We start from the raw sequence: 17,388 nt of genomic DNA on the forward strand, positions 1-17,388 counted from the left end.
AAAATTTTTTTCAAGCAGGTGACAGCATAATTTATTTTTTTTTAGCTACAGTGCAAAACATAATATTTTTTTCGTTCAGTTAGGCCATCGTTCAGTTAGGGTATGAGAAGACAAGTAAGGATGGAGAACACGTCGTATAACAGATAAAAGCACATTAACTTCTATCAAATATGGTACTTTGCTTGGGGTAAACGTATACTTTATATCAGAAATACAGGATTAAACGGAAATGATCGCAATGCTACGATTAACACATCGTGTGCACGATATTGTTATGTGATGTTCTGTCTGCAGTTGTGTGTAGTGTAGGAGTAATTATACATGTATATAACACCCTTGTGACATGTACACGAAAAAGAAATTTGTATAATACAGGACTGTTGGCATTACTTAGCGGTTGTGTGATATTGATTGTTTATATTATTATTATAAAGTTTATACCAATGTAAATTATTATGCAACTGATCGAAATGATCCTACATTGCAACCTGAGACCGATTTGTATGTTTAACATTTGATATGTTTCTTATCGATTAAGGATTGTAAGACACAGAGTGAAGCGGTGTTTGTTTTCGGGACAACAACCTAATATCAACTTAAATTAAATCAATGTATTGCTTTCGACATCAGACATCTATGATCGTTGTTGAAGGCCATAAGGTGACCTATAAATGGTAATTGCTGTGTCATTTTGTTCTCTTTTGGAGAGATTTCTCATTGGCAATCACACCACATCTTCTTTTATATAAACACAAGAAATATCGAAGTACTTCAATAAGTATGTATTAGTTAAAACCATTGAACGTTTCATACTGCAAATGAAACGCGGGAGCAAGTTTCAAATGTATTGCCTCATCAAAATGTAATGGATCAATACTGTAATACAGTAATGGAGTCCTATCCCTCTTTAACAGAACATCCACTGATGTGGTACCAGTAGAGTTTCTGAATAACAACTTTTCTCTCTCCGTATTATTAGACCAAGGTTTCTTTGTTTTATAATACATGTATTTTTAAGCTATATGCCATATTAAACATATTTTATTTATGACACTGACAATCGATTATGTTTAAATAATGTTAATTCTAACACATAAAAATCGGTCAAGAAAATAAAGTATGCTGCCTGTATAAGGGTGTGGATTGGGGTTACAGGGTAGAGAATAATGGACAAAAAATTTATATAATAGGGACAAATGGACAAAACAAAGAATACAGAATAATGAGGTGTTAAAATATTGTCAAAAGAGAATAATGCGCAAAAGTATAAAGAATAAAGACTAATGCGCCAAAGTATAAAGAATAAAGATGATGCGCAAAAGTATAAATAATTGAGCATAATGCGCAAAAATATAAAGAATAATGCACAACAGTATAAAGAATACTCATTATAGAGAAAAATGGCAATACAATTAAGAATACATAAATGAAGCACCCCACTGATCCAGACCCTCTTGTATTATGAGCCGTAATATGTTTTACAAACTATTTTTATTATTCTCAAACTTATTTTAACCCAAAACTCTTTCAATTCAATGTTACAGGTCCTGGTGATACTAGTTGTATGAACAAATTTCTTCTTACGTAGATGCCTTCATTTTCCAGTCTCGATATAACTTTCCTCTCCCCATCAAAGTCGAACCACCTTACACTGCCCTATAAAATGTATTGCAAAAACTCGTTCTGCTAATATGCCGGAATTTTTTGCATCTCAGTGGAATATGTTTACCAAATATTAATTACAAGTAATCAAAAGCAGTATGTATAGTGCAACAGTCAAGGATAGACTATCCTTAAAACGACATTTATCCTAACATAATTAGATTTTTTCAGTATTATTATTTTATTTTTAATCATAAGAATATGAAATAAATGTCGACACTGAATGTCAAAGTACTGAACAAATATAGTATCCCAGAACTGGAAAAGTACAATGTCACAGTACTGACCAATAGAATACAAAAGCATCGAACAAAGACAAGGTCACCATACTGAACAAATACAATGTCACTGTATCGTTACAGTACCAAACAAAGACAATGTCATCGCACCGAACAGCGGCAATGTCATGGTACCGTCACAGTACCGAACAAAGACAATGTCATCGCACTGAACAACAACGTCACGGTACCATCACAGTATCGAACAAAGACAATGTCATCGCACCGAACAGCGGCAATGTCATGGTACCGTCACAGTACCGAACAAAGACAATGTCATCGCACTGAACAACAACGTCACGGTACCGTCACAGTACCGAACAAAGACAATGTCATCGCACTGAACAACAACAACGTCACGGTACCGTCACAGTACCGAACAAAGACAATGTCATCGCACTGAACAACGGCAATGTCATGGTACCGGCACAGGACCGAACAAAGACAATGCCAAGGTATCGTCATCGCACTGACCAAAGAGAAAATGCCATTACACTGAACAGAGACAATGTCACCACACTGAACATTGTCAATGTCATCGCACTGAACAGAGACAATGTCACCACACTGAACAAAGACAATATCATCGCACTAAACAAAGACAATGTCATCGCACAGAACAACATTTGTTGTCGCACTGAACAGAGACAATGTCATTGCACTGAAGAAAGACAATGTTACAGTATATAATGAACAAAGATAATATCATTGTTCTTAACAAAACCAATTCCACAGTACCGAACAATGACAATGTGACCGCACTGAGTTAAGATAATGTGACGGAAGTGAACAAAAGATAATGTAAAAACATAAAAAAAAAAAATACTAAATTCCGAGGAAAATTGAAAAAAGGTCCCTCATCAAATGGAAAAAATTAAAAGTTCAAACACATCAAACGAATGGATAACAACTGTGATATTCCTTACTTGGTACGGGCATTTTTACGTAGAAAATGGTGGATTAAACTTGGTTTTAAAGCTAGCTAAACCTCTCAATTGTATGACCGTCGTATCAAACGCATACTTTTTACAACATGATGGGTGCTACTTGTGGCACAGAACTTGCTCATTCTTCCGTAGCACCCCATGATTAACCAGGGTTTTGGTTTGATTCATGTTGCTAAATCTTAATTTTTTGTTGACAATGAATATCTCTTCGTTTTCATTTATTCTTTTGCTCATGAAGTTCTCTACTTTCTTTTCTCTTTACAACACGATGAAAAAAGGCAAAACATCACAAAGAGTCAATGAGGTGCAATGAAAAAAATATATATAAAGGTTAGGAAATAGGATTGCAAAGCTATTGACAGGCCTTTGAATCTATACACTTACAGGCAACTAGTCTGTGGTATTGAAAAGCACAAAATTATATTAGTATTCTTTTTATTAAAAAACATACAAACTGAAATGATCTGAAATATAATAAAAACTTTAAGATATTTATCCAATATGAATTCAATAGCACCATTGTCTTTGTAAGAATAGTATGTTAACGTATGAATCTCATCCTGTACACAGTGGCGGATCCATATCGGGGGTTTGGATCCCCCTTTTACGACGATCAATCGATTGAATGAAAATATATGAATGGTTGGATCCCCTTCAAAATGAAACCTTATTCTGAAACCCCTTTTAAAAATGAATAGATCCGCCCCTGTTTACTTATGGACGATAATGGATCGAATCAGCATTTGATGTACATGTACATGTATGACTATATTTCGTGTTTACCCATTTAAATATAATTTATAAATTTTAGGAAACGGACTCGGTGAACGATGTATCTTTCAAAACGAAATGATGATCATCGAACCACTTCCTTAGACGTTCGTTTACAATTCCAACTGCACTTTTATTGAACATATCCTCTCCGTTGGCTTTCAACTTCTCTACTTTCCTTTTATGTGCTTTCTGGGAAATAACCAGTTCACTGAAAGAAGAAAGACATTTCATTTTAATTAACTCAGAAGTAGTGTTTGATTTGCTTTATCCCCCTGTGTATAGATATACCTATGTCGCCATTGTCCTTGTATTATCATATTGTGAAATCTATAAATTTACTGTTTACAAAACCTTGATTAATTGATTGATTTGCGATAACTTTTCATTGACTCAGCACAAAGAGGTTATATAGCTGCAAGACAAAACTTTATATAAAGTAAAATGGAATCGTTCGTTTAACTGCTTTAACGCGTAAAAAACGTATTAGGTTTTGTTATTTTGAACTTATCTAAGTATTGACCTACCTGAAATCTACCTGCCCATCCATATCCATATCAATACTCTGTACCAGCTTGTCTATGTTAGAGGGTCTAATGGGCAACTTGTTTTGCTGCAAATAGATATAAGAAGATGTTTTATGAGTGCTAATGCGACAACTGTCCATCCAAGTCGCAATACATAAAAGTAAACTATTATAGGTCAAGGTACGGCCTTCAACACAGAACCTAGGCTTACACCAAACAGCAAGTTATAAAGGGCCCCAAAAATTATTAGTGAAAAACCATGTAAACGGGAAAAACAACGGTCTAATCTATATCTATAAAAAAAAAACCATGAAAAACTTATAGATCTAAATTACCAAGACAACTAAAATATCATATCCCCCTCATTAAGTTCTTTTTCTACTCAAGGAGTAAGAATTTGTATATGCAGATACTTAGGAGACGACCATTTGATCTTTTTTGGGCCGGGGAGTATTTTTTTTTTCAAATTGACTGTTCATTTTAAGTCATTTGTTTCTCCATCGAGAGAGAATTTAGATGCGGCTAAAATGAACTAGTTGGAACAAGAAAAAATGTCAAATTGCAGTGTGGATATTTAATTTTAAACATCAACCGGACAGGAGAAGTTGTATCATAACAGTATGGATATGCAAGACCTGATCACTAACTGATGCTTCATTTGATGTAATTTATGATGCCCCAAAGCACTCCACATGCTTTAAGGTATGTTGCACATGTAACAAGAATAAGATTACGTTAACAGTATGTATATGCAAGACCCGATCACTAACTGATGCTTCATTTTATATAATTTAGTATGCCCCAAAGCACTCCACAATGACATGTTTCAATGTAGGTTACACATATAACAAGAATAAGATAAGTTAACAAACTTATCTTAAACTAACCTAACGGGAAGGATTGTGCCTGATGTTCATATGATGAAATCATAATCTTTCAGTCAGTTTAATTGAAGTCTGGAGCTGGCATGTCAGTTAACTGCTAGTAGTCTGTTGTTATTTATGTATTATTGTCATTTTGTTTATTTTCTTTGGTTACACCTTCTGACATCAGACTCGGATTTCTCTTGAACTGAATTTTAATGTGCGTATTGTTATGCGTTTACTTTACTACATTGGTTAGAGGTATAGGGGGAGGGTTGAGATCTCACAAACATGTTTAACCCCGCCGCATTTTTGCGCCTGTCCCAAGTCAGGAGCCTCTGGCCTTTGTTAGTCTTGTATTATTTTAATTTTAGTTTCTTGTGTACAATTTGGAAATTAGTATGGCGTTCATTATCACTGAACTAGTATATATTTGTTTAGGGGCCAGCTGAGGGACGGCTCCGGGTGCGGGAATTTCTCGCTACATTGAAGACCTGTTGGTGACCCTCTGCTGTTGTTTTTTATTTGGTCGGGTTGTTGTCTCTTTGACACATTCCCCATTTCCATTCTCAATTTTATTATTATTTTTTCTAAAAAAAAAAAAAATAGCCACTTCTATCGTAAAACAGTACGTATTTAAAAATTACAAAAAATAACATCTGTAAGTTAGACACACTGACAAAAAAAACTTTAAAACAGCAGTAACCTCTTCTCACAATCGGAACTACTCGGCCTTTCAAGTTGCACGAAGAAATAAATGCGTAGCGAGAATGGCCGAGTAGTTACGGTTGGTCTTCTCATAGCCTCCCGATGTGGCCACTGTTTCGGAGTTCTTAATAATGAGTCAAAAACCAGTGTATTTTAGAGATAGTATAAACCAACCGCTATTCCCTCTCTGAATTCCTCCCAAGTTATAGAATGGCTGTCATCGAGATCGAATGCTCGGAACATGTCCAATATATGTATTTTCTTCATCCTGGTGAATTCCAGTAGAACCAGTAGTGGATCCCCGCTGATATACATTGTATCGTCCCCATCTGTTTTCTTAGCTTTCGTGTCACGAATAATTTTTCCGTATTTGACCACCAGTTTTTTGTCTTTTCTGATTTTTGAGACTTTCTGTTCAAACTCTTCAGTGACTGGTTGACTCTGAGAAGAAAAAAAAGAAAAATTTAAATTTCATAATCATGGAATAACAATATCAGTAACTGTTTTAAAAGAGGGAAGGTGTAACATAAAAATGCAAAAGATAAAAAAAAGTTCTGTATTTTGTTGTTGTTGATCTTTTTATTATTATTTTTGACATTTTTTTGCATAGGGTGTACAATTCGAATATTTGTTTTCACTGGTGTTTTAGAGGAAAATATGCTGGTATTCAATATTATTTATATTGCACAATACTAAAAGTGTGCTTGTTCTCGCAGATTTTGTTCACTGGTAAAAACCTTCGGACCAACATTTTTTAGAACCCTGGGGTTATAAATTATGCTTTCCTTTATGTTGGTTTTTTTTTCTGCTTTGGGTTTTTTTAATTTATATTATTGTGATTCACCTTAGCAAAATCACTTTTCGTTTTATTCTGTATTGGTTGATTTCTAATATTTTTTATCTCCGTGTTTTCAACATTGATAATCCTTTGACAGAGATTTTTAGTAATTCAATTTTGCTTTGCTTAAATCAGCCCTTCTTTGCTAGTCAAGGACTACGAACCTGTTCCTTCATCTGTGGATAGATGGTTACTAAATCATAATCCTTGACAATCGGAAGATGAAATCACGCAGCTCAAAACACCTTTTAAGTCGAAAACATTCTGTATTTTTATCTGTTACTGTCGTTTCTGCTTTTTTTAATTGCTTTTACATGCTGATCTGATTTTAATCATATTTTTATATACTACATATTGTAACCTTACGCCAAAATCCAAGAAAGATATCTTTTCGTGTTTTTCCACTATTAACAAGACCATTAATGTGCTACATGTTTTGATAGGGTTGTCAGCGATCTGTTAAATAAAACAAGCATACCATACAGTTACTTATTATTACAGTCTTATTATATATGAAATAATAATTTTAATCATTATCAACATTTAAGATATTTCATACACTTTATAAGAACTATCGAATTATTAAATGAATATTGCGTGCCAGATGTTCCGGAGCTTGGAAACCCTTTCCCTTTTTTGACGATCAATGCATTCGAATAAGAACATATAGTTGGACCCCCTCTTTATCCTAGAATGGGTCCCCCTCTTTTTTTAATGGCTGGATCCGCCCCTGGTAAGAACAGCAGCTGTTATATACCGAATTCTGTAAATTCACTTATCTCCCGTTGATAATTTGTATATTCCATTATCTCCCGTTGATAATTTGTATATTTCATTATCTCCCCTTGATACCTAGTTCATTCAGTTATCTCCCCTTAGTCTCTAGTATATTCAGTTATGCATAACGTTATGAAATGTTCTACAGATGGCTAAAGTTTCATTTATATCAGTTTAGAAGTTCGAGCGATTACATGGTTTAATGGGAAAACAGACATCCAGACAGACGAACGGACAGTCGAATAGATTCATTCCAGCAAAATTTTGATTTCAGTTGGTTAATAGCAATTTGAATTAGTTATACTGTAGAATGCTGTAGTGTCTTCTGCATAAGTTTAGTAAAATATTGAAAGAGGAATAAGGGTATGACTAGGTCCTACAGAATAGATGGGAGAGAAAAAAAAATAGAAAAAAGAATATAGAGAATGATTGGAAGCTGAAGTAAAAAGAAAATAATATAACGGACGAAAGATAAAGAGTAGAGACAAAATGGCGTACAAAAACAATACAGAAATGAAGTGACCCATCCAGAATGGCATAAGCTAAGGTTGTCAAAAAATTACCTTCAAAGTTTCAAGAGTCGTATTTTTATTAACACCTTTCATTAACTGTGTCACTCCCGATTGGCCAATTCTGTTTGAACTAATATCCAATTCTTTTAAACACGTGTTTAGGCTTAAGCCATGAGCTATAGCGTGAGCACCGCCAAGTTCAAACCCGTTCCAGGATATATTCAGAACTTGAAGGTCACTGTTTTTAGCCAAAGCATAGCCAATAGCAGCTGCCCCTTTTCCTGTTATTCTGTTCCAACTTAGATTTAGCACATTTAACCTGTCGTTTCGCACTGTGAAAAAATGAGACACTTGTAGATTATTTTTTTTTATAATCTTAAGAGTACTACACCAAGGACTTTCTATACTAATATGTATAGTACAGAAAGTATGTTAAAATGTAGTGTATCAAAACACGTAGTTCACGTGAACTTAACTGGTTGTATCAATCAAGAAGTAGAAGTCGAATGCATGTGAATCCTCCCCTCATCACACTCCAATCCCCCAAAAAAAACTGTTCAACTTATATAATAATACAAAGTATATTGTGTTTCAAATTTTTGCTGGAATCATCTATATTAGTTTTCTTAATTTTTGCATAGAACACGAAGAAGTAAGTCATTAAGGACTTTAAATACCATTTTTTCAAAACAACTTATAAAGTGCTATACATATTCTTATAAATGATATTGTAGAATTATTTATATCTGTAACTTTATATTTTAAATTATTCTCAACAGCAGTTTTATCTTTGGTAGTCAAGAGTTACGATCCGGTCACTCCTCCTCACGTGAAGAGGCGGGATCCGGATCGTAACCACGGATAGCGAAGATAGTCTTACCTAATCCTCCAGCAATCTGTTGACCGCCGACGTTGCAAATTCTGTTGTTACTGAGATTTAATGACTGTAACATATTGTCGCCCTAAACAAAACAAAAACAAAATTAAAATGTCAATTGTTCTTGAACAATTGAGAGGTCTTTCCTTTTATAATGTAAAATATATGTTCAAATAGACGTAGAATGTATTGAAAAGCTTTAAAACACACTGAAAATCCTTTAAATAAGGTCAAAAACACATAATTCGCTATATGGGACATGACCTTGACCTTTGACCTTTTGACCTTTGTCAAGGTCATTAGTCCCCAATGTCATTGCTGAAGACCCCATGGGTCTAGGACCTTTGGTTATATAGTAAAAGCTGATTTTGTCTTTTCAGAAACCTAAAACAGGGGTTATGCCCCTTATAAAAAGGTCAAATCTCTTTTGTCAAAATGTAACAAAGTTGCGCCTTAATGACCCAAACATTTTCCACTATTCAAAACTTCTGTAAGTATAATGGTTTCTGAGATTATCCCATAACAAGGTGTTAGGTCAAAGGTCAAGGTCAACATACAAATTTGACCTTGAGGTATTTTTCAAAGATACATGAATTGATGATGATTGGTGAAGATCCTAGGTGTCTACGACTTACGGTTTCTGAGTTTTGGTGGCCAACCGACACCGGTTAATTTTCATAGGGGCATAACCCTACCAATGAGTCGTTGAATCTTTTCGATCCAAATGTAACGAAGAACCGGGGTCTGGTCCTGAACAAATTTCACCCTTTGTTTTTTTTCTACCTATTACGGTTATGGTGTTGGAACGATAACAAGGTTTTTGGGTTTCGGAGGGATTACTCCGAACCGACAAAATATTTCGACTCACAGGGTGAGTTCCAGATAGGTATTCATGACATCTATACAAAGTGTGAATATGAAAGCGACACGTCTTACGGTTAACGCGGCTAAATTTGTCAAAGTTTAACGGAAGAATAATAATAATAATAATAATAATAAACAAAAGAAATACAGTAAGGTCTTTCCCTTTTGTAAAAGGAAAGACCTTAATAATAAATGTCATTGCATGCCTTTTATTGAATATTAATTCTCGACTCCTAGGAGTCGAGATTAAGAATTGAACGATGGACACTAAGGGCGTGAATTTTTCTTGCTACCTGATTGGAAGATATCACGAGGCGTGAATAATTAAAATTTATTGATTGGTTAGGACAATCCAAACCAAGTAAATGTCCTTCAATCCCGTAGAGTATCGGATTTGTCGTCTCTATTTTAGCAATTAGATTTTACACAGGTAGCTTTTATCTATAAATAGACCAATCTTCTGGAGTAAACAACAACGTTAAACGATACTACAAGTTCATAACGTGTGACCTCACGTGTGTGGTAAAATTTGTTGATTGATGCACGTGGCTATTCTAGTAAATGAATTAATCTACAAAGCGAAAGCTCTTTCCATTTTCATCAGCTAAGAGTCGAATTTAGCACTTTTTGAAAGGCTATCACTTGTATATATATAGTTTTCAATTTAGACTCGTATATATATATATATATATTGATTTATTATACATTCAATAGACAAAAATGATTAAAATAGTGCTGCCAACAACGTGTACCAAAACTATCAAGCGTCTTAATCATATGTTAAAATCAAACTATGTTATTAACAGAATGCCAGAAATCTCAAAATAGTTTGAAAGTTTAGCAGAACCACACCAAAACTTAACTCCGCCTCTTAAAACAGACGTAACAAGAATGTGTTCTTACTACACGAACGCCCCAATCGCACTATCATTTTCTATGTTAATTGGACCGTGAAATTGTGGCAAAAACTCTTTCTATTAAAATTAGTAAGATCATATCATAAGGAACATGTGTACTAAGTTTCAAGTTGATAGGACTTAAACTTCATCAAAAGCTACCTTGACAAAAAAAACTTTAAGCTGAAGAGGGACCGACGGACGGCCGGACGAACGGACACTAAGACCAGAAAATATAATGTTCATAAATGGGGCATAAAAACAAACAAAAAATAAAAACGAATAATTCCTTCTTAACTGCATATAAACCAACTAGAAATGCTTTCAAAAATTTGATCAGATTTGCATACTCTTATGAGCGGGCAGGTAAAATAAAGGGGTATACAAAGTTGATAATTTCCTAAATCTCACATTTTTTTATATTTGTAAGTTTTTCTTGCATTCCAAAATCTTTGTAGAAGATTTGAAAAATAGTCTAGGTGAAAGTCAGCGTGAGTTGTTTATCTTATACTTTTACTTGTGTCCATGCGTTCTTATTTGTTTGTTTATCTAAAAGACTACGTACTATTTCAACATCTTGATGCCTTTCATAAACTAAAACACATTCTAAACCACATCCCTCAACTTGTTTGTCATATTGGAGTCTTTATTAAGCAGTCTTTAAAACGGAGGGGGTTATACCCATGTCAGACAAGCTTATGATTGTGTTTTTACACTTAATAATTGAACTCTTGAAATATCTTCTATAGTATTATATTATTTTACATTGTATTTAAGAATTGAATGCTTCTTTTTGTAACTTCATTTGGGCTGTAAAAGCGTTGACCGAAGTACAATTTGTATGAAGCGCACGGTCAACGCTTTTACAACCCTATGAAGTTACAAAAAGAAGCATTCAATACTTTCAATTACATTTTTTAGCTAGGATAATGAAAACACGTGTTTTATCATTTTTTTTTATTTAATTCACCTGTGTATTTTATTGTTGGACCTCGTGTTATCATAAATGATAAGTTTTATTGTGTAATGCAATTGCTTAAGGAATAACACGTGATGTGCAGTTAGCCAATCAGAATAACGTATTATAATGAAACATACATCTTATGTTATTATTTAAACGTAAAAAACTATGTATGTATTGCTTGACTCTTATGGGTGTAATTTTGCATAAAGATTAGTATTTAAAAATAAGGGGGAAATTATATAATTCCAACGAGACAATTAACCATACGAGTCCAAATGTCATGGTTGCAAGCAACTAATATACAAGTCAGGAGCCTCTGGCTTTTGTTAGTCTTGTATTATTTTAATTTTAGTTTCTTGTGTACAATTTGGAAATTAGTATGGCGTTCATTTTCACTGAACTAGTATATATTTGTTTAGGGGCCAGCTGAAAGACGCCTCCGGGTGCGGGAATTCCTCGCTACATTTAAGACCTGTTGGTGACCTTCTGCTGTTGTTTTTTTCTATGGTCGAGTTGTTGTCTCTTTGACACATTCCCCGTTTCCATTTTCAATTTTATTTTTATTTATTAAGCAATTTAAATATAAAACACATGTTTTTTATTGATTTTTCTACTGTTATTGGGGACGAACTTCGTCCCCATATAATTTAAAGATCTATTGTTACGTTTACAAATCAAGTATATTCTACTGGAAAGAAAGACAAATATAGACCTACAATAATATACAATTCACCGCTCTCTTTTCTAGTTTATTTTTATTGCCTGAGTGTTTATAAACTTTAAACCCATATCGGCAAACCTCGGCAGATTCCGCTACCCTGTTAGAACTGCCGAGGTGCCGAGTGATGTATACGCATGTAAATTCTTAATTATTTATTACCTCCATTATCTGTCTTATTATATCACAATCACTGCTATTTATATTGTTATCTGTAAAGAAAAAAAATAGAACAATAAAAATCATAAAAGTTTCTTTTGTTACTAAGTCGCGTAAAGTAATAAAATTCTATATATTAGACTTTTAAACAACACTGGATTATTATAAAAACATTTTGTTTTGGGGTTAGGGTTTCTTGTCTTTCTATTTAACGACTACATTTAATGAATTGCACTTTTATAGAAGCACAGTAAGACAGTGTGATTGGTCCGTTTGGTTTTGTTTTCCTCAGTAGACCAGTCCACATTGTCGATTTCAATTTGATACCGGTATATTCATGCACGATACACATGAAATGAATCCTTTGGGTTCCAAGAAAGTTGATGTTAAATGAAAATGAAACAAATGTTTCGGTTGAGAATAATAGAGATTAAACACAGTTTTCCATGTGTTTTAACTGGATCCGTTAAGCCCTGGTCTAAACGAACCCACGACACATCTATGCAGTGCCACGACATGAAAATTGTTTAAATCGTGGGTCATTTGTGATCACCGTACAACAGTTGCACCATATTTTGAGCATCGTGGCGCTGTCGTGTGTCGTGGGACGAAAATTGGAAATGCACTTTTTTTGCTCTACGATTTTTTGTCGTGTCTTTGTCTGGTGGCTGTCGTAAAAGTGTCTTACCACAGTCGTGCGACTGTCGTGTGATAAACATAGTGTCATGGGTACCAACATAAACCATTTAAATCGTACGACAATCCTACAACTGTCGCAAGACACTCGTGAAACAGTCGCACGATTGTCTCACGAATACCACATTTCGTACGATGCTCCCACAACATTGATTGTCTGTCGTAGAACAATGGTACGTTTGTCGAGAAACATATTTTTGTTTTATTTAGAAGAATACAATTCGGCGGGAATGAATGTTTGGAAAAACATACCGTCTGCCGTTTAAAGAGGATGGCTATTCCACCAGAACGAGTACGCTTGGCCCTGCTGAATATGCGCCTTTTCTGACTCAAACAAGAGCAAAATATGGTTCTGTTAGTGTTGATTAGAGCTCATGAATAGTTATGGGAACCGGCGAAACGCCCGTCGTTGGGTGGGTTAGGCGCCTGGTGTTTGGGCAGTCTAGTATACACTGTTGCAAGAGTTGGGGCGGGGATCTACTGGTGATTTTGTTGGATTCATGCGGCTGGAGCCTGGCATGTTTCAAGACAGTGGCACGACAGTAACACGCGCATCCCATGACATGAAACCATATAAAATAACCCAACACAACTCACGATTGTCGTACGACTGTCACACGACCGACTTGCGACTTACCTACGACAGTGCAATTACAATTCTTTTTTCTCTGTCGTGTACCCATCGTGGACATGTCATAGCTGATGTGACCACTCGAAATATGTTTTTGACATTTTACACGACAGTGCAACGACAACTGTTTTATAGATCTTCCGCGACAAAAAACCGTACGATCTGTTGTGATCGTAGCTTTACTCAGAGACTTCACGCAAGAGTTATCCGTACTTTTAATCCGTTTATCAGTTAATCGGTCCGGTTTACACAATAAAAAAATCTAGGAAAAATGTTGTTAATCCTGTAGTGATTTTTTTTATCTAAAACTCTACTTGAATTTTGTACCTGATAAATTCAGATCTAGTAGCTTTAGATTTTTATCCAAAGCTTCTTCAAGTAATATCAATGCTTCTCTACCGATGTCATTCTTTGTAAGATTCTGAAAATATATAATAGGTTCTTAGAATAATAGGTCAGAAAATAACCTACGAACAGACTTACAACAGCCTACGAAACACGAAAAAACACAATTCCCATTAGAAATTAGATTGAACTCGTTCCTAAACATAACAAGAACTACCACATTAATTTTCCTACAGTTTAATTTAAAAGACGTTACGCTCGATGTTGGTGTCGCTTTTGGTAACGTCAAAATCATGTTATATGATTGACGTTTTGTAATATTGTCGTCCATTATATTTAACAACTTAACCACAAGTTTAACACTTGGTTTTCTGTTAATAAAAGGAGATACGGGTGTATGCCAGGGGACCTCTAGACAAATGGAAATATATGTAAGGAATACGTATGGTGTTTTGTGAAAACAGAAATTGTGGGATTTACACTACATTCAAGTCCACGCGAGAGAAAAGATGAATAACGCGTCATACATTTCTAAATCACTTCTTTTAATATCAATTGGAGAAATAAAAAAATAATAAACCATTTTATATCCTTAGATATTTCTTCGGACTGAACCCCTCACCCTTTTTTACGACCAATGCTTTTGATTGCTTTTGAACACTTATAAATGGGGGCATATGGTTTGAATTCCTTTTAAAAATGGCTGTTATGGATCGGATACAGGTGGATTAAGGTGTGGGAGTTGTTGGTATACGTATCCTAATTCTCTAATGTCAGGCTTGGGGTATTTTTCTCCTGTCTTTGCAGGTCTAGTATACTCTTTATGTTTTGACTCTTAACAATTGAATGCTTCTTTTAGTAAATTCATTGGGTTTTAAAAACGTTGATGAAGTACATTTTGTATGAAGGCCTGAAGCGCTTCATTCTAAAAATGTGCGCACGGTCAACGCTTTTACAACCCTATGAAATTACAAAAAGAAGCATTCAATACTTTTAATAGCTTTTTTAAATAGTATCATGCAAACACGATTTCTATCAAGTTTTTCCTTAGTGTACCTGTGCACTTTGTTGTGCGCGAGCTTTTGTCATCATGAATGTTACATTTCATTGTTGTGAAATGTATGTTAATTCCAGAAGGATGCGAGATTGATGTTAGCCCAATCAAAATAACGTATCATAATAAAACATGCATGCAATGTAATTATTAATATATATCCTGTTAACCCAATCCAGACCCCCTTTATCCCATTGCCGTATAAGGCAACTGAGAATTACATATCAGACAATTGAAGCTCAGACACCATTGCAATGTCGAGGCTATTAAATATTACTAGGATCTCTATATAACATACTCGATTTACTCACTAGTTTTATTAATATAAAAAATCGGAACATATATATAGTCATTAATTCTACTAAAAAAATCGTTAAGAACTCACTATTATTACCAATAAACCATAAAATACTCACTAGTTCTACTAATAAATCAGTATAATATAACAGATCGGACAGGTGCGACATTCCGACGGCTCCAATTAGACCGCCTTCAATGTCAAGATGTTTCACTGTGCCATTACACTGTAAAATAATTTTTTGAAGGGTTAAAAGATAATTATATATTTAATCTCATAAGATTCTAGCAGATTTAAGGGGTGAAGATATCTTGGAGTAGGTGGATTCAGGAAAAGTCGTGGATCAGGACAATTTTGACAAGAACAAAAAAAATTATTTCAGATCCAATACACATATATCTATACGTAAACGATCAAATGGAATAACAACTGACAGAAGTTATTAAATTCCTTTTGAAATTAAATAAAGATATTGTGAAGCTTAAATTTACTAGCAATTCTAAAACTATTTCTTATATTTTAAGTTTTGATTTTACAAGAAGAGCAACTCATATTCAAATGTCATGTACATGTATTAGTTTCGAATGAAAATTGGTTCAGCGTATATCAAATTTAATAATAAAAAAAAAAAAACTCACCATCAAAGCAATTGCACAAGCTTTAAATTCACCCTTGCTGAATTGGTGGTTTTTAAGAATCACAGAATTTCCTTCTAACTGTCTATAAAATCTGGACACCGGAACCACGTGATATTTCTTACACGTTCGAATATATTGGTCTTGACAAGTGTAGACGCTTTCGATGGTGCCTTCATCATCTGAAAATAGATTTGTAAACCCATGTATAAACTATATACATATATAGTGGGTTATTTGCCATTGCTCATAGCAAATGCTAAAGAATAAGTCCAGACAATTTAAGTGGTGAATGCAATTTAACATTTTCCAAGTAAAACAAATGAAAAAAAAATGAATTTAATTTCTCCTTTTGTTCTTGTTCCTATTGTTTCTTCAACTTCGTGTGCGCTGAAAAGTAAAGATTTTACATCAGTGTCGCAGTATTAGATCGCAAATATGTTTAATATAGCCACATTTTACGGTTAGTAATCATCAACAATCTGATGGATAAATGGATACCATACTAATAACAATAAGAAGTGCTTGTCCAACGCCAAGCGCCTACCATTCATTGGTTAACATTGACAACGGCAGGCGCCTACCATTCATTGGTTAACATTGACAACGGCAGGCGCCTACCATTCATTGGTTAACATTGACAACGGCAGGCGCCTACCATTCATTGGTTAACATTGACAACGGCAGGCGCCTACCATTCATTGGTTAACATTGACAACGGCAGGCGCCTACCATTCATTGGTTAACATTGACAACGCCAGGCGCCTACCATTCATTGGTTAACATTGACAACGGCAGGCGCCTACCATTCATTGGTTAACATTGACAACGGCAGGCGCCTACCATTCATTGGTTAACATTGACAACGGCAGGCGCCTACCATTCATTGGTTAACATTGACAACGGCAGGCGCCTACCATTCATTGGTTAACATTGACAACGGCAGGCGCCTACCATTCATTGGTTAACATTGACAACGGCAGGCGCCTACCATTTAATGCTTCCTCAACAAATGTACTTATATGTAATGTAATGTAAACTAATGTGTTTTTCTGTATACCTTTGTCCAACTTAGGTGATACCAGAATAAATGATATATACAATATACAATATACAAAGTTAACATTCAATTTGACAACGCCCTTATTTTCTTTCAATAATTTTTCATATTACTCTACTGAGATAAGAAAGCAAATTATCAGTCAGTAAGATCAAAGGAATATTTCGTTAAATAGCGATAATTTGTTGTAACATATTCAGTATTTGTTTTGCTGTATGTTGAAGGCCTTATACGTACGGTGACATAAAGTTCTATCGTTTTCGAGCTATAGAATCTTACATCTTGACTACGTCATTTGGTCTCAGGTT

General features: G+C 34.6%; 1 protein-coding gene across 1 annotated transcript in view; it reads right to left on the reverse strand.

The window, feature by feature from the left end:
• Nucleotides 1–3,357: 3,357 nt before the first annotated feature.
• The window catches only part of LOC139484337 (uncharacterized), a 32,211-nt gene continuing 18,180 nt past the window's right edge, over nucleotides 3,358–17,388 (reverse strand). The window contains exons 14-23 of the mRNA XM_071268074.1: nucleotides 16,024–16,202; nucleotides 15,504–15,611; nucleotides 14,016–14,109; nucleotides 12,365–12,414; nucleotides 8,764–8,845; nucleotides 7,935–8,215; nucleotides 6,961–7,050; nucleotides 5,931–6,197; nucleotides 4,186–4,271; nucleotides 3,358–3,869 (exon numbers count right to left, since the gene is read on the reverse strand). Of these exons, the coding sequence (XP_071124175.1) occupies nucleotides 3,695–3,869; nucleotides 4,186–4,271; nucleotides 5,931–6,197; nucleotides 6,961–7,050; nucleotides 7,935–8,215; nucleotides 8,764–8,845; nucleotides 12,365–12,414; nucleotides 14,016–14,109; nucleotides 15,504–15,611; nucleotides 16,024–16,202 (1,412 nt within the window). The 3' untranslated portion in view covers nucleotides 3,358–3,694. The remainder of the gene's footprint in view (nucleotides 3,870–4,185; nucleotides 4,272–5,930; nucleotides 6,198–6,960; nucleotides 7,051–7,934; nucleotides 8,216–8,763; nucleotides 8,846–12,364; nucleotides 12,415–14,015; nucleotides 14,110–15,503; nucleotides 15,612–16,023; nucleotides 16,203–17,388) is intronic.

The sequence above is a fragment of the Mytilus edulis genome, chromosome 8 (genome assembly GCF_963676685.1).
Source record: "Mytilus edulis chromosome 8, xbMytEdul2.2, whole genome shotgun sequence".
Lineage (NCBI taxonomy): Eukaryota > Metazoa > Mollusca > Bivalvia > Mytilida > Mytilidae > Mytilus > Mytilus edulis.